Source organism: Prionailurus viverrinus, chromosome C2 (assembly GCF_022837055.1).
Source record: "Prionailurus viverrinus isolate Anna chromosome C2, UM_Priviv_1.0, whole genome shotgun sequence".
Lineage (NCBI taxonomy): Eukaryota > Metazoa > Chordata > Mammalia > Carnivora > Felidae > Prionailurus > Prionailurus viverrinus.
In genome coordinates this window covers 22,411,168-22,434,205 of record NC_062569.1, presented here as the reverse complement: position 1 = coordinate 22,434,205, position 23,038 = coordinate 22,411,168, and the positions used below count along the sequence as shown (strand labels likewise).

The window sequence follows — 23,038 nt, the reverse complement described above, 5'->3', positions numbered from 1 at the left end:
ATCATAGGGATTTTTGAACTCCAATACCTGAATTGCCTTTGGGATTATTTTCATGAACTGTTCTTTCTCTTGCGTTGTTTTCTTTCGTTGTGGTCATTCGGTTCCTTCTTTTTAGCAGATGACATACTTTTGTTTGAATGTAGATGTCACTTATGAAAATTGTTTCTACTATTTTCCTCCAAACAGGCTTAGGTTTTCTTCTGGCAGGCAGATCAAGGTCCAGCCAACCACTCCCATTCTGTCCAGAGCTCCTCTTCGTCTTTGTTAGGTTGCTCTGTTTCAGCTTCACCCAACCTACAGGGCTCTAAGACATGGTTTTTCCGGGATCTCAACTAAAAAGCCTTACATGTTTACCAGCACCTCCCCAGGTGGGGCTTGAACTCCACCCTCCCTCTCCTCCGGACTGTGTGGTGGCCGAGACCTCTACTCTGCCATTAACCTCCCGGTTGCTGTTCTGTCCTGAGTCTCCTGGAGCGCTGCCCTGTGCAGGCTCACGTTAGGCTCATGCCTCCAGGGCCACACTGAGGCAGTTACCTATTCTCTGGGATTTCACACCTCAAATCCCAGGTGGTTTGTTCACCTGAACTCCATCCTCTGTCTCCTTAGCCAGTAAGACCGCTCCTTTCTATTCTACTCTCTTCCACCTCACAATGAAATAGCAAATTCCCTCAAGAAGATACTTGGGTAATTGCAGAGCATGCACCTGTGTGTTCCTCTTTTCTCAGGGAGCACAACCCTTCAAGTCTTCCCTCAGCGGATTGTTCTCCAGTGCTTTCAAACAGTTGTTTTGTGTATTTTGTCCAGCTTTACTTTTACTAGAGGGTTAGTTCAATATAAGCTATTTTGTTAAGTCATAAGTATTGCTTCTTTTCAGAGGGTCCCTTATCAGCTGCATTTTAAAGGCAAAGGGGAACTGAAGCTTGCCTCCAAAACCCTTATTGCCTTGTTTTTCCTAATCATTTATCACTCAAAACTTCCCTCTGTCTGTCTGTCTCTCTCTCTCTCTCTCTGTATAGATTTTGGGATGCTATGCCTTCTGAAGGCTAGTTAAATTTGGACCACCCTTCCCCATAATTCCATACCCTGGGGAAAAGTCTTCTGCTCTTTCTAAAGATACAACTTCTAGGCGAGTTTGTATTCTGATTATAACCCAAGATTATGGTTTCTTGCTTTGCTTTGCAACTCTGCTGTCAGACCAGTGTGAAACCCAGCCCCTTTCCTTACATGTTCACACAAATAAAAATATCGAATCCGACAGGATTTTTAGTGGGTTGAAGCCTCTGTGGAAGGTTGACCAGTGGGTTGTAGAGGAAGGAACATTTGCAGAAGGGAAATGCAAACGATATAAATGTAATGTGTCTGTATATCCTTCGGCCCTTTCTTGCTGCTGTCATCACTCTTCTTGCTCTCTCTTCATTTCCAGATTCCCCGTTATTGCTGATCCATATTAGTTTAACTCCCACTGTTTGGTTGTCCGTCACCTTTCTGATTTTGCCTTCTAGGTTCACCTTTTGCCCCTGTACCTACTACCCTGTTAGGTGACATGGAACATCTGGGTAAAGAGAAGACTGATGGTCAACCCATTTTGAAATAAAGGCCATAAAAGGATTTTAAGAAATAGTCAAAATTTAGAAGGGGATATGGATGCAAGATATAACTCCTAGAACTATGATAAATGATGTAACTTTCGAATGACCGCTCATCCAGTTCTCACAGTAAAATTAATTGAAATCTGTAAAATATACTCTAAGTTTGTGAAAAGGCTAACTAGCATGGTTTGGACCTAATTATGCATTTTATGCACCCAGTGTTTTCTATATTTGCCTTATTTATATCTTCTGGATGGCTCCAATATGGACAGAGATTAATTTAGTTATTCCTGTATATGCAGATTATGAGAAATTTGCCTCACTGCTTCTCAGGGTAAACTCTATAAAATTGATTTTAGCACACTCAGGTATTGTTGGTTGTGAAATTTAGTGCCTTAATATAAGAATTTTGAATTTGTGATGAAATGACGGACGTGTATCTAAAATATGTGCTTTCAAAAATTACTCACGCTAATGCACCGAAAATCAGGGCTCGATGGCTACATATCAAATACCTAAGTGCTTCTCACATGGTCCACATGAACTTGGTGGTGGCGTTGTGGTTGTGGAGCAACGAACCGCAGTGGTTGTTGAAAAAGGATGATACCTTCTTACTGAGGGGCTCGTCGGTGATGAAACCTATTACGTTTTCAGTGTGTTTTTTCCTCAGTTTTTCATTATTGTCATGCATAAAAAATGAAGTCTCTTCCTTCAGGCTTCCCGCCTCGTTAGGAAGGGGTATTTCCCCCAGTTTCTTGAGGGTCAGTGACCTCGAGGTGAAGGTCTTCGAATGCCCATCTCCCATGCAGCACAACAGGTTACCCCAGAGTTCAGAGAAGGCTCCCGAGGTGGAGACAAGGGAGCCCGTGAGGAGCATGTACTTTCAGCAGCTTCTTTCCACTCTGATGGGATCATACGTGGGTGGTTTGAGGTGCTGACCTATCATAGCTGCCTCAAGCCTCAACATTATAACATCCTAGTTCCCCACAACTGACATATACTCTCTGTGTAGACCAAGAACCATGCTTAAATAGTGTAGTTATAAAACAGAATACTTCAAAGTCTCAAGTGACCCTCAAGTGAAACAAATGCAAAAATAGTCATAATTTGCTTCAGAAGTTCCAGAGTGGTCATAGGCAATAGTTAAGACATATATAAATAAACATAATGGAATGGAATAAACAGAATGGAATGAATTTAAGCCAAAAGTTTCCTGCTGATGGAAGGGTCAACTTTCCATTCCCTGGGGGTTGCGGGCATATATGTGTGTGTGTGTGTGTGTGTGTGTGTGTGTGTAGGTATGGTAGATGCGGAAGGATATCTGACCGTGATAAATGAGAAGCGATATAATGAATGCTTCTCTTGCCTCCGTTCTTACTTCCTCACCACTCTCTCACCTCAAGGCCGCAGAAGCAATCTTCTCAAATTATAAATTGGATCATGTCGTTCCATTGCTTAAAATATTTCAATGGATCCTCATGGACTATTAAGAAAATCCAGGCTCCCCACCATAACTTTGAAGTTTCTAGGCATTCCAGCACTTGCCTGCCTTTCAGATTCATCCGATGGCATATTGTGTCCAGCCTTACGCCCCAGCAAACTGGCCTGTTTTTCCTTCCTTTCATGGGCCAGCCTCCTGCCTGCCTCTTGGGGCCTTTACATTTGTTCTTTCTTCCTGCAATGGTATTCTTCTTGCCTTACCTGACCTACCACCTGCTCTGGAGTTTGCCTCTCCAGGTTATCCTCTGGCACAGAATCTTGTTTATCATTTTCATAGTAGTTAGCAAGATCTTAAGTTATTTTAATATGTCTATTTTCTTGTTCATGTTCACTTCTTCCTACCAGAATGTCTGCTTTATGCAGGCGTTGTTTTATTCTATATCTCCAGTGCCTAAGTCAGAGCCTAATGTGGAATTAACATTTAATATATATTCAATGACTGAATGCATGAACGTCAAAAAGTTTACTTTGCGATCTGGAACTTCTGTGAAATTTTGAGAAAATGAATAAAGTCCTAAAAGCATCAACCAAGTAGCCAGTAAATGGAATTTAAAATGAAAAGTTAAGAGGGGCGCCTGGCTGGCTCAGTCTGTAGACCATATGACTCGATCTCAGGGCCACGAGTTCAAGCCCCACATTGGGCCTTGAGCTTACTTAAAAAATAAAACGGAACAAAAAGTTAAGGGAATTCAGAATTGTATTTCTAAGAAGTTACAAAGCCGAAGGAAGTATCAATAGTAAGATTTAAAAGAACAAATTGAAAGAATAGGTAAATTGGAAATGAAATTTTTCGCTTCCCCCAAGTTCAAAGCAAGAAATTTTCAAAAACCGTAGGACGAACTTAAGCCAAGTAACAAGCAAAAACAAAACCCTTGCAGTATAGGTAATGTAATCCTCCAGTGGGGTTTGGGATAGTAAGTTATATTTAAATGAAAAAGGATCTGCCTTCAAATCTAAGCTAACACGCGCATTTTCTGTACAAATAGGTGGACTGTTAAAACACTAATACCCCCAGAAAGTAGAGCATCAATACTTTTAACCATTAAATCACTCTGGACTGTTATTCAGCTCACATTTATTGCCTGGGGAATGAAGCTACAAACTTTATGAGTGAAATGAATTTCACGTGGAAAATGCCAGGGTCTAGTAAAGCAGCTCATCTATTTTGTGAAATGCTTCATCAAAATCTAACACGTGGATCTGTTGCACTTCATGGGAAACTGTGATGTACAGGGTCTCTGATGTGCGTGGTGGAATCTGGTCAAGTAAAGCTCATGTTCCTTAGTTAGCATTAGTTTCAATGGCATCTGAATGTGAATTTATATTTCCATCTGGGTCTGGACCCCACGTCTTTCATCTGCCAAGGTGAATCTTTATTTTGTTTAAAGTTCTCAGAAGACAGCCCCTGTCTTAAATACAAATAGCATTGGAAAAAGCATCTAATTCCCAAGCATTATTGAGATGTGTCCACTGGACCATCTCGTATGTAATTAAGCTGTACTGCATCCAGGAGGTTTGACTCTGTGCGTCCTCCCTTAGATACAAACAAGCCTGAATAGATCTTTCGAGTGGAGTCTGGGATTTGCCAACATCTCTTTCTTGCCGCCTATGTGACTATATTACAATTTAATTCGAGATTGTACTGAAAAAGGAGCTATTTCCAAAGGAGGGAGTTGGTTTAAATTTAGTCCCCATTTCAGACTGGAATAAGATTGGGCTGCTTGGAAGCAATTTTCTTAAAAATGATTTACCGAATAGTAATAATTTAAAAAATCCTATCTGACAGCCCAGCTACTTAGCTCCTCGAGAGTAGCCTGTGTGTAGGTGTGCATCTGCTAGCTCAGTCTTGTGTAATAAGAGAACATAATTAATTCTGCACCTTTTTGAGATAATTGTTCTTAGAAAATTGCATAATGAAGGGCTCACGTGTCATTTGATCGTGTCAGCTTTCCTTATGATCCTGGGAGCAAGACATGTTTTGTTTGTCGGTTGTGTATTTTAAAATACTCTCCTAACAAAAAATATCTTGTAGCCAAGTGTGTTACCCAGCATACACTTTCATGGCGCTTAAGATATGGTGTCAGATATGCCAGGAAAAGCTCGGTAAATAATGGCCTGGAAGTTTTACTTGCATCCAGTATGTTTTCTGTGTTCTGAAACTCTTCTCATGCCATTCTCCCAATGGATTCAGAAGTTTTGGTGGCAAACATATTACCTTGATGGAAACAATTGTGTTTTGGGTGGTATCCCCAGAGCCCAGCCTTGTGTTTATGTTCATGACTTTCGTAAATGAAGATTGCTGTTGAACTTATGGCACTTAGTGAACACCTTACTTGCTCTGATTGCAGCAAAAAGACCCTATGTCCTCTTTTCAAGTGATTACCCAGGCTCACTGCTTCATTCCCTCCATTATTATCAGTCTTGTCCCCATCTGTTTCCCCCGAAAGATCTCAGGGTGGAATGGACTCCACGGGACTCCAAGTTTACATTCCTTTCCAACCTTGAAGTTCTCTTTCTCCTGCCTAGTCCCCTGCCTCAGAGAAATGAAAACTGAAAAAAGGTTACTCTTACCTCTTCTCAAACCACAGACTGATTCTTTTTTAAATTCTTATTTTAGGACAGAGCTAGTGTGGGGCATTAGCAAAAGGGCCAGCCTGAGAATTCTGGTAAGTTTTAGGGCAATTCAGAATAAGGACATTGACTGAAGGCAATAAAAACTCGACTTGAATCAATCACTAGAAGCAGATTTATTGTAAGTATTCCAAGTAGCTAATGGGATTAAATAAAATATACATACATACCTGCACACACCCACCCACCCCCCCACACACACACAGATGTGCACACACATCTGGATCTCAGAAATTCTTATAATCACATTGTGATTTTCTCCACATCTCTTACTTTCCTTTTCCTCTCCATTTCTTTCTCCTTCAGTCATCATGCCCTCTTTCTTTATCCAAATGGCAAGAAATGGTCACAGGTAGCAACTCTTCAATTTGAGTGGGGAGCAGATTAAACTGGGACTCTCTTAGTTGATGCTAGATTCCTAAAAAAGAATGAGTGGTTCAGCTCATGTCAAGTGCCTGCCCAGGTTTCATCAGTTATTGTGTGTGGGAGTATTTGCGTGAGGCGTCAGGGATGGAAGGAGAGCACATTGAAGTAACATGGTGTTTTCCATGGCAACCCATAGACTGAAGAGTTGAGATAAGAAGGATCCAGAAAAATGGGGGGTGGCCAGAGGTAGTTGTTGGACAAATGAAGCAAAGTCAGTGATTGTATGAACTGTGGGTAATCACATCATTATAGGCTGTACAAACATATCTCAGCAATATTTTCTTAGAAGTCAAATCTTATTTAAACATAAATTAAAAATAAAAACAAGCAAAGAACACACAAAAGGCTTTAAAGGACCCTGAATGGGCTCTTGTTTCATCTCCTCTGGATTCTCTCCTGTGTAGCCATTTGTCAATCAAACAGCATGAGGCACACCCTGCAAAGAGATCAACCACAGTTTGAGGACATCTGGGTATTTCAACTTGTGTTTGCAAGTTGAACAGTGAGCATTTAGATTTTTAAGCTCTTTGGGGGAAGCAGGGGTTAGCTGAGTTGGGAAAGTCAGAGGATAAAAAGGCCACCTGCCATCCCATAAACAAGACAGAAAAGTGTTTCTTTCCCTACTTCCTTGGTTGTTCCCATCCTGCAGGGAGCAGCAGATGTTCAGCCTGTAATAAAACGTGTCAGATTTGCACATGCACACACACACGCACGCACACACACACACACAAGAGGCAGGACTGAACTTCTGCACATTCCTTGAAAATGAAAAGTTACCTAGGCTGCATCCACCAGGAATCCTCAACCCTGCCCCGCTGTTACTCAGGATCCTCCATTCCGCACTGCATTTTGAACGGTTGTCTAAGCCATCTGTGGAAGTACAGAGTCTGCGCCTGAATTCTCCGGTAGACTGTGGTCACAGAGCCCACCCTCATGACAAGGCTCTGTGATGTGAAGTTGATGTTGACACTGCTGATGGCATAATCACTCCTGTGAACCAAGTTGTAGGCTAAGCACTTTACGAACATTGCCTTATGTTACTCTCATAAAATTCTTGGACATAAGTTGCTGAGTTCATGTACTAGATAAGAAGACTAGTTAAAGACGAGAGAGGTAGAAACTGGCCCAGAGTCCTTCAGCAAGGAAGCAAGGGAGGCCAGGCACTGCAATTGCAGTCCCAAACCACCTGAAGCCTAAACCCAATGGAAACTTAGTGTAAGCTGATCCATCAAAACAAAGGATATGTTTTTCCTCTGTCCCTTAATTCTATGAGCAGTGAATGCCAGCTCTATTTATTAATGGTGGATTCATGGGAAACATGTTTCCATAGGAAAATAAGATTTACACACAAGAGAAAATGAGCCACAGAACTTTTCTATAATTCTTTGAACGGTACACTTTCTATTCGTGCATGTTCTTTCCATATGCTGTACTTTAATGAGAAAGCTTTTACAAAATAAATCATTAAAGGATTCAACCAAATTATAAGTGGAAAACTCAGTTGTATACATATAAGTTCTCTGAACCATGACTATGTTTATTTATCTTTGTAATCATTTTCCTTGTAAAACTCATGGAACAAAGTATGTGCTTGATGAATGCTTATTGGAATTTAATTCATTCACTCATATATATTTCCATATCCACAGAACAATAAAATGTTAGAATTGGAAGGGATCTTAAGTACCATCTATTAAAACTCCGTTTTTTCCTGTGATGACAAGTGACTTAAAGGGAGGGGAACAGAAAATGTATTCATTCACAGAACAAAAAATCTAGTCATTGGTTAGGTATATAACTTAAGTGAATTGTATACCTAAATGTATTAGAATATTCCCTTTTGCACAAAGTAGACTCTTACTTTGGGATGAAGTCTTCCCTCAACCATTCTGAGTATGCGTTTCAAATAAGATTCAGTAAAAATATCAAAATGTATCTCATCGGGTTTTAATTTCTCTTGTCAATTGCATATTAAGTAGCACATCTTCTGACCGAGAAAAGATGTTGATGTTTTTTAAGTATGTATTATGAGCAAGGGAGTATGTTTCCAATACCTCCTTTAATTTAAATTTTAATCTTTGCATCACCCCTGAATCCTTGCTTAACAGATGAAGGAACCGGGCGTCCAAGCAGTGCACAGCCTGAGATTAGAGAATTAATAAAAGAATCAAACAGTATAAAATTGAGTCCAATTCTGGTATTCTGAATCCCAGCCTAGTACATTTGTCCACCAAAGCACTCTACCATAAATCAAAACATAATTCTCCTAAAAAGGGTTGGTCTCCTTTAGGCACCCTGACTTACAGCAGAAGCTATCCTGAATTTCCAGAATAACATTCACTTTAATCTTCTTAACCTTAATGCTATTACTTGTCACGTCTCATCAAAAACCCCCTGTGCCTGTTTCCAGAAAGACCTCTCATTAATAAGAGAATGAGTAAGACAGCACAACTATTGTAGCTTGGCCATCCAACTTGTCCTTTCCCTTAGTATTTGTGCTGTCATGTGCTCCTAAATCCATCTATTTATTAAATAACCCCCTGGTCACCAACTAGCTCTGGGAGAATGTCTTCCCATTCAAGTACATGCTTTTCAGTCTTCTCTGCATATAATCATTCTTCATCCTTCCCTTGTTCCATGTTGGAAAGTAAATCTGAAGTTTCAGACGTGCACTATCATTTCAGATGTACAAAATAGTTTTTCAACTCTTTTCAGACTCCATTTCATTGTTGTAAGAAGTTGGACGCCTTCTTAGCTGGGCATCTGGGTGGCTCAGTCGATTAAGTGTCTGACTCTTGATTTGACTCAGGTCTTGATCTTCTGATTCATGGGTTTGAGCCCCACATCACACTCTATACTGATGGAGGTGTGGAGCCTGCTTGGGATTCGCTCCCTCTCTCTGTTTTCCCCTCCCCCCACCCCACACACACATTCATTCTCTCTCTAAAAATAAATAAACGTTAAAAAAAAAAGTTGGAGGCCTTCTTAGCAATTGAAACAAAATGTTCTCCATCCTTCCTTTATGTGCACATACACACAGTTATGGAGGAGGACTAAGAATATAGATGAAAGCAGCAATATTTTTAACATTTCTCAGTCAGTCTTCAAATATTTTACCAGTGTGTATGTTAGGATTTTTTGAAAACATAATTCTATTCTGTTTTTCTACTCAAGAACATTTGATCTCCTGGGTCTTGTTAGAATAATCCCGAATGTTTTACTACAGTATATATTTCACCGTGTGGGATCTTTCAAAGATCATCCTTGGGCACGTAAGACATCGCTTCAGTTAGCCCTTTAATCCCAAACCCAAACTCGACAGATACAACATCCAGTCAGTGGGTGGTATGATTAAAACTGCTCTAAATGAGCTAAGTTGGTGGAAATTCAATTAAAATTAAAAGCAAATTACAAAATCCTAGGATAAACATCTCTAATAACGCTTTTCCCATGAAGTTCCCCAAAAGGGTGTAGACAGCAGAGACGATGACATATGGTGGAGACAGTCTGCTTACACCGCGGCACAGACTGTGCTCGGCAGGCAGATCTGGAGGCCTCCGGTCTCATCAGATTGTAGGCATCTATTTGCTCACCATTTAAGCCCAGCATTCTGGGATGCCAAAAGAGTGGCGGCTTTGACTGAAGGAAACAGTAGCCAAGGAGTCAGAAATAGGAAGCAAACGAGATGCCAAGTGGGGGGGGGGGGGGGGGGAGTGAAGTGCCTCAGGATTATGAATTGGAAGGCCAGCGTGTGGTACTCATGGTAACCCTAGGCGGGCGGAGGGATCCGTGGAGATACCGTTCTGTGAAATGAATTGGGGTTTAAAGGATTTGGTTCCCATGTCATGGAGGAAAATGATTAAGCAAAAATTCTTCGATGAACATCTGCAAGATGCTAAGCTTTTAGTGATGTGGTAATCCCACTTATATGTTCCACCCGGAAGATTAAGTTCTTTAAAAGCAGAGCATATGGTCACCGATCTGTGTCATTGCATTTTGCCAGGATTTGTAAACAGTCCCAAGTCTGACTAGGGCTAACGCATCATGGTTATATTCCAGGTTGTACTGCTTATATATTTTTTTCTCTTATTAATCACACTTTCATCTTGACAGGACAGAATGTTAGCATCATATTTGAGGAAACAAGCAAAAAACCCAAACAGCATTCTGTCAAAAAGAACCCACGAATGCTAGGTATCAGACTCAATACACATAGAAGTTGTATGACTTGGAACAAGTTGCTGTCTTTCTGTGGGCCTCTAGTTCCTCATCCCTGGCCTGGATGATCACTAAGAAACCATCAGTTGAGTCAGGCTAAATGCTGTAACAAATAACGCCAAGTTTCCGTGACTTAATACGATAAGTAGAATAAATGGGTTATGCAGTAAATCTCATTCGTATCCGTGTACAGGTGGCAGCTTCTCACTTGATGACTCGGGCAGCCAGTCTTCCTCTATTTGGTGGCCCCATCACCCCCCACCACCCAGGCCTCAGAGTCATCTGGAACTCAGAGTCCTTCACTAGGCTTTTTGTATCCAGCCAGCCAATCAGTTTAAGAGACAGAGAATAGAGGCTGCCCTTGTATGACTCAGGGGCCAGACCCACAAATGACATGGATCTCTTCTGCTCACACTCCATTGGCCAGAATGAGTCACGTGGTTCACCCTAAGTGCAAGCAGTCTGGGAAATCCCATCAAGTGGTGCGACTAACAGGATGCATAAGTCCTGGTGAACAGTTAACCGGCTGGTGAACAACTCACCAGTCTGAGCCATAGGCCCTTCTAGTATTACCTTATGATGGTTATTTTTCTTGAGAGACAGAAAGCGTAAGCAGGGAGGGGCAGAGGGATAGGGAGAGAGAGAAAATCTTAAGCAGGCCCCATGCTCAGCACAGAGCCTGATGCAGGGCTTGATCTTACAACTATGAGATCATGACCTGAGCTGAAATCAAAAGTCAGCTGATTAGCCCACTGAGCCACCCAGGCTCCCCTCCATTATTTTTTTATTCCAAATTTGTTGATAAATAGGAGGGTATTCATACCTTAAAATTTTCTTCAATTTTTCTAAATAAATAATAATTGAAGACCTTCAATTTACCAGTAATTCTGTGGTAATATTACCGTGGTAATGTTTAATGTTACTTCTCCAAGGAAAAGTTAATGTTTATTTAGAAATTCTGAACAAGGGACGAGGTGGCTCAGTCAGTTAAACATCCAACTCCTGGTTTCAGCTCAGGTCATGATCTCACGGTTCGGGACATCAAGCCCCGCATCAGGGTCCACACTGACAGCGCAGAGCCTGCTTGGAATTCTCTCTCTCCCTCTCTCTCTGCCCCTTCCCCACTAGTGCTCATGCGTGCACCCATGTTCTCTGTCTCTCAAACTAAAGAAACATTAAAAAAATAGAAATTCTGAATTAATTAGCAGAAAGGGAACGGTGACCAGAGGAGAGGCTTAAAGGCAATGATTTAGAGCCAGTTTCAAGTAAAAGTTACACCTCTTAAAGACCTAATGGAAACTAATAGGAAATATATGACTCCCACTGTGGGACTCCAAATGACTTATTTTTCTTTTCCCCACTCTCCCCTCCCCGCCTTGCCCTGCCCATCCTCCAAGTGACCTATTTTGGAAGCATCTTTATTACCTAAAAGTAATATGTCTTTACAGTACAACCAAGGCCAGAATTATTCCTTCAAAGAATCCGACATGCCAGTTTCCCGCCATCCCCAAAGACACGACTTAACAAGCACAACCTGATCCAGGAGATTAGAAACTTGAAGGACCAGAATTGTGCAAATCTGTGTAAATAACTGTGAAAGCATCATCTTCCAGTAAAGTCACTGGTGCATATTTTGCAATCATGGACGTGGAGAGAAAGTTTGTTCTTTTTTTTTTTTTAATTTCTTATTTTAGAGAGAGAGGGAAAGCACGAGTGAAGGGAGAAGGAGAGAGAATCCCAAGCAGGCTCCATGCTCAGTGCAGAGTCTGACATGGGGCTTGATCCCATGACCCTGGGATCATGACCTGAGCCAAAATCAAGAGTCAGATGCCCAACTGACTGAGCTACACAGGCACCCCATGTTCTGAAGAGACTTATATGTACAGGTTTCATGTAGGTAAGTAAAAGAATGATGTCTTTGTATGAACCCCTAAGTAACTGACTTAGCTCAAAGTTTAGAATGCCCTACTCTAAGAAGTCATGCCCATTCTAAATGGATATGCTTTATTCAGTGTTCACATGTTTATGCAGAGCGGTTACACAGTGGATACCACTGTGATTTCACACAAACTTGGACATGGGTACTCTGTGACTAGGTTGCCACATGATAGCCCTAAAATCTGTCCACACGGTGTAATTTCAGGAAAAGGGCCACTGTCTCATCTCCCCACGAATCTCTCCCCTAAGTCCCTCACTGTTTATTTTAACAGGTTAAGGAAAAGTCTATCCTATGATGAAAGCTCAGGCTCAAAATACAAATTTACATAAGAAAAAAATAAAAAAAGACATACTACTGTATAAATAACTGGGGAATGATTTCTTCACAGACTTTGGATGACAGTGTCGTTAGGAGAGAGACCCAGAGAAGGAAACAAGATGTATCAGGCATATTTGATCTATGACAATTATTGTTCTGGGGACTTCCCTGAGCACCACGAGTGGAGACAAAATACCAAATCAGACACATTTCTTCCTAAATTTCAGTGGTTTGTATGCCTACTGTGAATTCTCACGAAGACTTGTTTTCAGTCAATATATAATTGATCAGTAATATCTTCCTTACAGTGCTCCACACATCACCTTTTTTTTTTTTTATATTTACTTTTGAGAGAGAGATAGAGTGCGAGCAGGGGAAAGGCAGAGGGAGAGACACAGAATCCGAAGCAGGCTCCTGGCTCTGAGCTGTCAGCACAGAGCCTAATGTGGGGCTCAAACCCCCAAACTACAAGATCATGACATGAGCCGAAGCCGGAAGCTTCATTGACTGAGCCACCCAGGCCACACATCACCTTTGAGTACCACAAAACCGTAACCTAAGTTCAGCCCTGATCTACTAACTGTGAGACTTTCTTCTTCACCTAGAAATTGTTGACTATTCAGCAAAAGTGTAAATGCTATGAAACACAATATTCTTCATGCTTACGTTTCAAAGAGTGCTTTAATTAAGAAAGACATGCATTTGGTCATTTAGAAGCTGCCCTCTATCACGGTCCTTTATAGTCCTCTTATTTTCTCTGGCTAAGTGAACTTAACCAAGTCACTGTGGTTCGAATAAGCAGAGTAGCTCATCTCGGTTTGCTGCTACAAACACTGTTTTCATCATATAGGGCCAGTCACCTTTTTTGTTACAGTGTATAATTGACAGTGAGCTTCCTAGGTAGCAAATTAGGCATTTCGCATTAGCTTTAGAAGTGCCGTCAGGAGTTATGATGTGAAAACTTCTCATGCCAAATTGAGCATCTTCCTTCACCGACCTGGTTTGGAACCAAAGTACTCAGCGTGTATCCGGAAAATCTTATGAAACCAGCTATTGTGTTTCCTTACAATTACATAGTAGCTGATTTTACAAGCTAACCAGGAGCCATTGTACCCTAATCAGAAGCAGGTCCTTGGGGGGCACGGAATCTCAGTTCAATATAATGAGTTTCGACTGCAAATTCTTTTAGCACTGATTAACTGCTGAACTCCCAAATCATGGAGTTGGTACAGAGCTAGCTCCTTAAGCCTGGAATCATTAAAACTCTATGTCAGTGCTGAGAAATTTTGAGTTTTCTTCACATAATGGTGTGTATTTTCCCCCTCTGTCTTTCTAGAATGATGTGAACCACATATTAATAAACAACTCTCTCTCCCTCAAAAATCATCCTGCATTTTCCAAGTTCTTACATAAGTATTGGAGACTCTTTGGGTTTTCTTTTAATTCCAAAGCCTTGTAATTCATACATTTGAATTTAGAATTTAGAGATAGGAAGTTAAAATTGTGCTTGAGTCAATTTGCATATATTATCAATGTCTTCACTGTATTCATACCTATGGACAATTTGAAAGTGCCTTATTTTATTTAAGTGAAGCAGATAAAAGGGTTGGGAGAGAAAAGAATAGAATACCAAGTTATTACTTTATGTAAAGTATGGTACCTAGTGCCGTACAAAGAAGAGCTTTGTGGCCTGGGATGACAGGTCTCTGCTGGGAGATCCATCTGGGGGGAAACTCAGGTTTAACAAGTTCATGGTCTCTTTATTATATATCTACATATCTGTTAGTTTCAGTTGGACGAACTCATCTGTGTGAATGTTTGGATATCCATAGCTAAAAATGCTCTATTTCCCATTCACCGAATTCAAAGAAAACTTTTCTTCATAATCACTATGCCAATAATAATATAACTAACATTTGTTAACAGGAATTTAATTACTCTTTATGCCAGGCACTGGACCAAGTATTTAGCAAATGCAACGGTGTGAGGGCTCTTTTCACCATAAGCTTTACGTGAGAATTCCTTCTGTACCATGAAGTCCAAGTGGTAAGAGACTTACACTGCCCAGCAGCCTCCAAATGCTTTCTCTTTCTCCAGAAACAAGAGGGCTGGATGGCACGGACCACCCAGAGGTCAGCTCTGGCAGGAATGTTGGGCTTTATGGCCAGAAGGAAGCAGGAAGGGAAGAGTGAGCAGAAGGGATCCAGGGTTTTAGTGAAAGAACTGAGAGAGAGGCACCTTTGTTGTTGCTCGTGGAATGGAAAGGGAGGGGTGATTTTAAAAAGTCTTACTGTAGTTCATCAATACACGTATCACCTTTAAGGTTCCTGCAAGCACACTAAAGATTAGAATTATTTTTAAATTGCAGCTTGACTCTTGAACAACACAGGTTTGAACTGCACAGATCCACTTATATGTGGAGTTTTTTTGTAAATACAGTACTGTAAGTGCATATTCTCTTTCTTATGATTTTCTTAATAATATTTTCTTTTCTCTAGCTTATTTTCTTGTAAGAATATGATATATGATACTGTATAACATACACAATATGTGTTAATCAACTGTTTATGTATTTGTAAGGCTTCTGGTCAATAGTAGGCTATTAGTAGTTAACTTTGGGGCCAGTCAAAAGTTATATACAATTTTCCACTGAGGGGGTCCACTGACCCTTGAACAACACCCAGTGCTGTTCAAGGGCCATCAGTACTTTTGGTTGCTATACATGTATCTTAGTGTGACACAATGCCACCCAGATGTGGCCAACTGGGTCTTGAAAACTTGTTCAGTTTACATATATATATCTCATTTAATTCTCAGAACAACTTTAAATATTATTATCATTTTTTAGAGGAAGAATGAGAAATAAAATTCTTTTGGGTTAAGCCATTGAAAGTCAGCAAATTATTTGTTCCTTCAGCCTTACCTATTTTATCCCGATTAATATGCTTCCCAAAGTTGCATAGCTAATGAGTAAAAAGACTAGGAAAATCCCAGCTCTTAACCACTATGCTATCATAGCTCCGAAATGGGTCCTATCACCCCTGACACATAGACCTTTTACCATAACACACAGCAATGAAGAGGTTTTTCTGGTGCTTCTTATACAATAGGCTCAATAATTGAACTCTCCAGTGCTAGCAGTCAATAAACACTAAATTCGAGTCTTGGTTACTTGACTTGTGCTTTCTGCATCAGAAGTGATAGTATTTACTTAGGGGAGAAGAATTCTCCTCTAAATCTTAATAGTTTGTCTCGACCTCAAGGCTCAGGATGAAATTGGAAAAGTTCAAAATCATCAGTTTTTCCGTTATAATCTCATTTCTGTTTCTCAGTTACACAACAAGCAAAGGAAACATATTAGCCACTGTATTACCCACTTAGGGTTTCACACCAGCTTCAAAAATTTCTTCTGTAGATTAGATGGTAGTGAACTCCCAAGCCTTTTTTTAGTTGAAAATGAATGCCCCCTTATTCAAAGCCTGTCTTTTCTCCAGAGCTTTCCAGTTCCTCTTTCTGTCTTCCTCCTGCCATTGGTGGCATTCATGACTTCTTGGTACCTCCACTTGCGTCTACAAGAGAAAAAAGCAGATCAGAAATAAAAAGGAGACCTACTGATTTGCTACGTGCCCATATCATATGACAATTACTTATGGTTTTATAAGAGCGGGCATTTTAACTATGAAAGTTACGGAGTTCCATGTGACTGCCCTTCATTCATGCTCTATTCATCCCAAACAGCCACCAGTACTGGTAATGTTGCCATCCAGAGAACAAGAGAAAACGTGTGAGGATTCCTTTTTTTGAATGAGGACACATGTTCCTTCAATCTTCTTTGTGACTTAATCAATGTGGCATTATTAACAAAGCAGAGAATATCATGAATCACTCAGAAAGAAGTGCCTTGTAATTCACATCTCATTTCCCAGTTGAGCAATCAGCTGTAGGTAACAGTCCTACCAGAACACTTGAGTGTCTTAGAAGATTCCCGAGTTGAGAGGACAGTTTCAGACTCACATGGGGGCTTATAATTCTGACCTGCAAACCAAGTAAACCAGGAGAATGCCTCCCTTGGGCCACTGGGCCACTGGGTTACAGTTTAGGATTCCTAGGCCTATGTAGTGGGTTCCATTCACATTTGCTTCCTTCCTACCTCGTACCAGTCGACGTCTTGGTGGTTCAGTCTCTGGAAAAGATCTTGAGAGTAAGGAAAGCTTATTGATAATTCCTCTACTGAAAAACTACTGAGAAAACACTCAGCTTCTGAGGGTGGGGCATTAGCATCCAGTGAAGGCTGGGCCCCAAACTTCATTGTCATGGTACCATGTGTCAGAATTCAGAGACACTTTAATCAGTGGGTAGACACAGATGAAAGAAATCAAAAAGCTTCCCTCTCAGCTAAAAGAAAGTCCTAACAGCAGGAAGATCTACTACTGAGGAACTTAGGAACTTAAGGAAAAGGTAAGCTGGATGGCCAAGGTAGCATATCTTCATTCAGCAAAATAGACAACATTAAAGAACACAATGGCATTTTTCACATCTAAAACCACCATTAATTTTAGCATGTTTGATTTCCATTTGCAGTTCAAGCTCAATAGTATAATTTTGAGGCCTTCCTTACACTTTGTTTTTCTTTTAAAGACGATTGCGAATTTGTTTTGCTTTTTCATAGCAGATTGTCTGAGTAATAAGAGACTTTTTTCCTCCTTATGGTTCTCCATACCAAGGAGCGGTGTTTTTCGATGTTAAGAGTCTTCTCTCTTTGTTCCCACTGGACTTATAGAGTGATAGAGTAAGTTAAGTGGTTAGGACAGGGGAATAAAAGAAGAGAAGCTATGCAGAAACTTTTTAAACCAACTCCACATCACTGAGAATGTGTGTCTTTCCTAGTCTACAAGATTATAAAGCTTTACTTTCATTCATGATAATGTTGTGCCAAGACATGTCCTAGGTCCTTCTTCCCCACACTTGGCTTCTTCTGTCCTGGCAAAGTGAAGATACAATTCTAGGGTCTGAGTGGGCTGACCGTCAGCCTTGACTTCATCGCAGGACTCCATTCCTTGTTTTATGTCTGATTTACAACATTTTATCATCCCAACCTCTGTTCCTTCGGTCTTTTTATTTTTTAATCATCCCCATTAGAGATTACCAGCCGTTCTCCTCCTGTCTGAAAGTTCATGTGGGAGGGACTCAAATTGGAGAAAACTGTCTTCCTCAAAACTTTCAAAACCTTTGAGTCTTCCAGTTACCGGAACAAGAAAAGGAGATCGATAAACATTATTTATTCAAAGGTTTGTATCTGTGCGTTTTTTTCCCTTGGGATAGAATGACTAGACTTCATTTTCTTTCCGGAAAGATCTATAACCCAGAAAAGGCTAACGAGGTGCTTGGGTAACTTAGTATCACAAGAGTTGGGGCCTGCTTTGTGGCAGTCATCAAACCTTGTGCTACATTCAGTTCCACCATATGTGAGGCATTTAGTCTTTCAGCTCAGGTAACAGCGTGAACTGCCGGGGAGGCACCTGAGACAGCTTTGGATTCTGTGTTAGGTACACCAAGAGTCAGGGCACCTGGCGTCTGGTAGGTTCTGCCAGAGCTCTAACCTGATGCATGAACTGGGCAAGTCACTTCATCTTCCTGGACAGCCACTTCCACATGTCTAGGTGGGGAGTTGGACTAACTCAGTGGTTTCAGCCCTGAGCCGAAGACCCGGCCCCACCTACCACCAACTGGAAGAGACTCTCTGGAGTTGGTGCTCTGGAATCTGATTTATTTAGGAATCCTTCTCAAGCATTCTACTGTCTGCCAGGTTACAAACCATTGTAGCAGCCACTCTTTAGGGTGACTTCTAGCTTTAAAACACTGGCTTTCCATTAAACTAATATTCTCTGCAATTGGCAGAATCTGGATCGGTGTGAAAGGTTAGTCAGTAGAACTAATATATCATAGAACTCTTTTCAAATGCATGTGATTCAAATGCTGTACGCAAATGAAATAACTTCATTCAGAGAGCCTATCACAGCAGTGCTGGTTATATGATGTATACTTGTTATCTCATAGGATTACAGTAAAAATTAATGGACATGATGGCTGTGAGCATTTGTCAGGGTGCCTGTCACAGAGTGAACACTTAATGAATTCATTGGTGATAGGATAATAATAACAGTGATGTCGGTTATGAGATCTTGCTACTCAGCGTGTGCCTCGTGGGCCGGTAACATCAGCGTTGCCTGGGAGTTCCTTAGAAATACAGTCTCGAGCCTCATTCCGGACTTCCTGAACCGAAACCTGCGTTTTATAGTGAAATCCCCAGGTGATTTGTGTGCACAGTAAAGTCTGAGAAGCACTGACGTAGACAAATAAACTTGGGACTCAGCAACTTGCCAGAGCTCACACTACTAGTAAACTACAGAACTAGGAGTTTTTCTTACACCTCAGATGGCATCTCTGAGCTGGAGATGTTCAGGCTTCCTGAGTCCCACTGAGATGTTCTTTCTCTCATCCGGGCTGTAACTGTCTACCACTGTAGCAACAGCACTGTAATTTTATTTTTCACATTTTTAATTATTCAGCTATTTTATTTGTCACCACTCAGGGAATTATTACAAAACTTATGTCTACAATGCTTCTGATTAATGCATATTTAGGCAACTAAGCAGATGTAGAATGGGTTGACTTCTTTAATAATATTAAACATTGATGAAACATATATTTGCACAGCAATAATGATGCCGGCATTTGTATAAATAATAACACATCTATTTCCCTAATCATCTAGGGGGAAAAAACCACAGTAAGAGTTGACAGAATTACTAAATATGTCTCACTTACTAGGCAGATCATTTTTGAGTGTAGAAGGTTTTTTTCATGTAAATAAAATTATGCTAATTTATAGCATCTATTACCACTTTCAGATGAAGGAAGTGTATTTGAGCAGAAAACAGTGTGGATGAGACCTGAAGCATGTTTCCAAGATATATCATAAGTTCCAAAGCTTCTGTGTCCATCATGGAAAGCTGCGTGTTTTGTGATGGACTTCTCCACAGTCCTGTAGTTTGATTTTATGTAAGATGTATTCTGAAACCCAGCTTAAGTGATTCTACAATACATATTGTTTTTCACATTTTAGCATCTCTGAAATTGAGATTTGTCTTATAATTGATGGGCATGTCACAATTTGTTTAGCAGCATCTTGTTTCTTTTTACAATTGATGGGATTTAAATTCGATCAAATAGGAGATCAGGACTCCCCGATGAACTTAATCCTAGTCCACAAGGAGCATGATGGTGAGGAAAGACAGGGGACAGAAAGGAGACATCACCCCCACCTGTATTCAAATAAGAAAGGGAGGTGGGTAACTGCAAAGAAAGGAGATTTAATAAGAAAAGATTCCATGGGTTTCCGTTTTCACAGAGCCAGAGAGAAAAGTCATAGAATCGGCAAGAATATAGCAGAAAGGCAGGAAAGAGGGAAAAGGGAGATGGAAAACAAAAGGGGAGCAAATAAAGCATCAACATGGAAAATATAACCAACACAGCCACTATTTCGATCATTATTTCCTAGGTGTTACATTCAATTTGCTCCTTCCTTTCCTTAGTTCACACACTGGTCAGTAGAGCTCCTACAGGCTGGGATGAGGAAGGCAGTTTCTGCCTCTTTTAGGAGGTATTTTTTCCTTCTCTGGCCTACCCAAGCGGATTAATGACCCCCACATGGTCTCTCCCCTGCTTCCTACATTTTACTCAGTCCCAAAGCACCTGGGGAGGTTTAAATGATTGTTACAACTTCTATTTGTTTGTTTGTTCTTTCAGGTGATATCAAGATTATCGAACAAATCTACAGTCTCACAGGTATGGCTTTTGCTAAAGAACAGAATCTTTATCTAAAATCTGTAGGATTTCCTGTAAATCTGTCTCCCACTTCAGGGTTTTATGTATTTATTTTCTACGTTCCCTAAAATGCTTCCCACTGAAATGTATTGACTGACTTTCTGGAGTTTGGAGCAGAGAAGTATTGAAACTCATCTATTTAAGGGTTTTATTGTTGTTGAAAAGCAGTCATCACCAGAACCTGACAAAAGTAGAAAAATCCCGAAGTATTGATCTCGGAAGTACATTTGTTATGTTTAAAGTTAATAGTCGAATGTCTTCTTGTAAGCTTCCGATGATGGTACAACATGGTTATCCATAGTATAAAAAAAAAAAAAATCTCAGATATTCTGGAAGGGGTTTCACTTGAGCTCTTAAGATAATCCCAACTTTTTAGAATCCTCCAATTTCACAGAAAACTTTCCCAAGAAACAGTGATTTATCAGATTTATTACCTAGACTTTTACTACCAATGATACTGTGACAGGAACCTAGAAATAGCTCCCTTTTTTGCTCTGTATTCTCCTTGAAGCAGAACCCAACACCTTTCACACACGTGTGTACACACAGACACATGTACATACAGAGAAACACCAATCCAATCATATAACACACGTAAAAGACATTGATAATTTACTGAAGATAGCTGGGGCACAGACAGGGTTTACTTTTAATACTATTGAGAAACTTCTTAAAAGCCCTTAAAACATCTCAGAGCATTCAACTGAGTTTCTCCCTGGCACTAGTTGTCTTCTTTCTCGTCTCTACAAAATCCGTCCTCAGGAGCTGGCAAAATGGCCATTATGTTTCAACTCTTCTCAACAGGCAGCCTTTCCTCACTACTTTACCCCCTTGTCCCCAACCACTCCTATATTTTCTTTCTCATGAGAAATTCTGCCTTCCTTTGGATTTTCCAATTTGAATTCCTCACTCCTTCATAGCACAGTGAAAATGAACATCCCTGCTAAGAACACAACATCTGTAACTTTCAAAAAAAAATCTTCTGTATAATTTAGGCTTCAGCATCAAAGTCACCAGCATAACAGCTTCAAGGCAAAAGATATTTATTTCTCTCTCGTGAATAAGGCCAGAGGTGGGTGATATAACTGTGTCAACAGGGTCCTGAGCTTTCTTCTTTTGGTTTCATTATCCTCAACACATGGTTTCCTTTTTTAAGACCTCCTCATTCTCTAAGATGGCTGCTAGAGATCTATCCATTGTATCAGTATTCCAGACTAGAAACTAAAACAAAACAAAACAAAACAAAACAAAAACACTGAAGGGTAGGATAGAGGCTTCCCTCTTTCCAGAAGTCTTCCTGTAAGTTCCTTTTAACCTGTCCACTTGCCTGCTATCACCTCAGAACTTAACTTCATGGCCAAACCAAGAGGCAAAGGAAGCTGAGAAAGGTGATTTTTGGGCAAGGTACATTCCTAAGAATTCTGTTAACTAGCAAAGAAGGGGAGATTATATAAAAAGGGTAACCAGCACTCTCTGTAGAACCTGCCCTGAGGCAAATGTTTCCATTTTCTTCACTATCATCATCATCATCATGAGGGCAAGCATCTATTTTAAGTACTTTCAGTGCACATTGCTAAGTGTTTTAACTTCCATTATCTAATATCTATATCCTCATACCATTCCCAATTTACAGATGAGGAAAACAAGGATTTAAATGATTTAAATGATGTTACTTGACCACCGTTGCAGGTAGAAGTCTCCAGACTTCTAGGACTGTGTGACCGAAAGTTCACGCATTCAACCATTAGACTTTATTCTGCTTCCCCTGTAGCCATGGCAGGTTTGACTGAATCTAGTCCACTGTGCGTTTGAAATGGCTATCCCATAGAATGTCATGAGCTAAATTAGAGATTCCTTTGACTATGGGGAAAAGAACATCATTGCCTTCATGGAAGCATCTGTTGGGAGGAAATGAAGAAGGGATGGGTCAGAAGACAAGGAAGAAATCTGTGGTTGAAATGTATGGCAGTGTATACATGGATGAATCCAGCTGCACGAGGGAAGCAAGCATTTCTGTATGGATAGCCCAAGGAAAGGAGCTGGAACTCCTGTATGGGCGCTGCATGTGGGGCTGGGTGTTTAATAATCTAATATATTTGGGTCCTGTCTGTAATAATGGTAGGGGGAATAATTAATTCTTGGTGTAGGTAATGTTGGCTGCCTTGATCACAAAGGTCAGTATTTAAGCAACTTGCCCCAAGTGCCAAGTCACCATGATAAAATGGAAGTATGAAATCCGAACAAACTTGTAGAAGTACAAACACTATAGATTATTAGAGAATTACATCAGGACCAGCGGAGCCTCCTTGAACCAAAGGAATGATTAAACTGCCAATGGAAATGTAAACAGAAGTTCAATTAAAGAATTCACTCATTGTTCTTCATTTCTTTGATAAGTTTGCCCCGTGTGTCTTTAACTGGGTGAGCTAATTTTTCTATTCTACAGTGCTACTAAACAGTTTCATGAGTAAACTATTTTTCTTAGCTTGGCCAGTTTTAAACTGGATGGGCTGTTGCCTGTTAAAGTCAC

General features: G+C 40.5%; 1 protein-coding gene across 1 annotated transcript in view; it reads left to right on the top strand.

The window, feature by feature from the left end:
* KCNH8 (potassium voltage-gated channel subfamily H member 8) overlaps positions 1–23,038 on the top strand; it is a 354,043-nt gene that overhangs the window by 302,326 nt on the left and 28,679 nt on the right. The window contains exon 12 of the mRNA XM_047875370.1: positions 20,431–20,469. Coding sequence (XP_047731326.1) covers positions 20,431–20,469 — 39 coding nt within the window. The remainder of the gene's footprint in view (positions 1–20,430; positions 20,470–23,038) is intronic.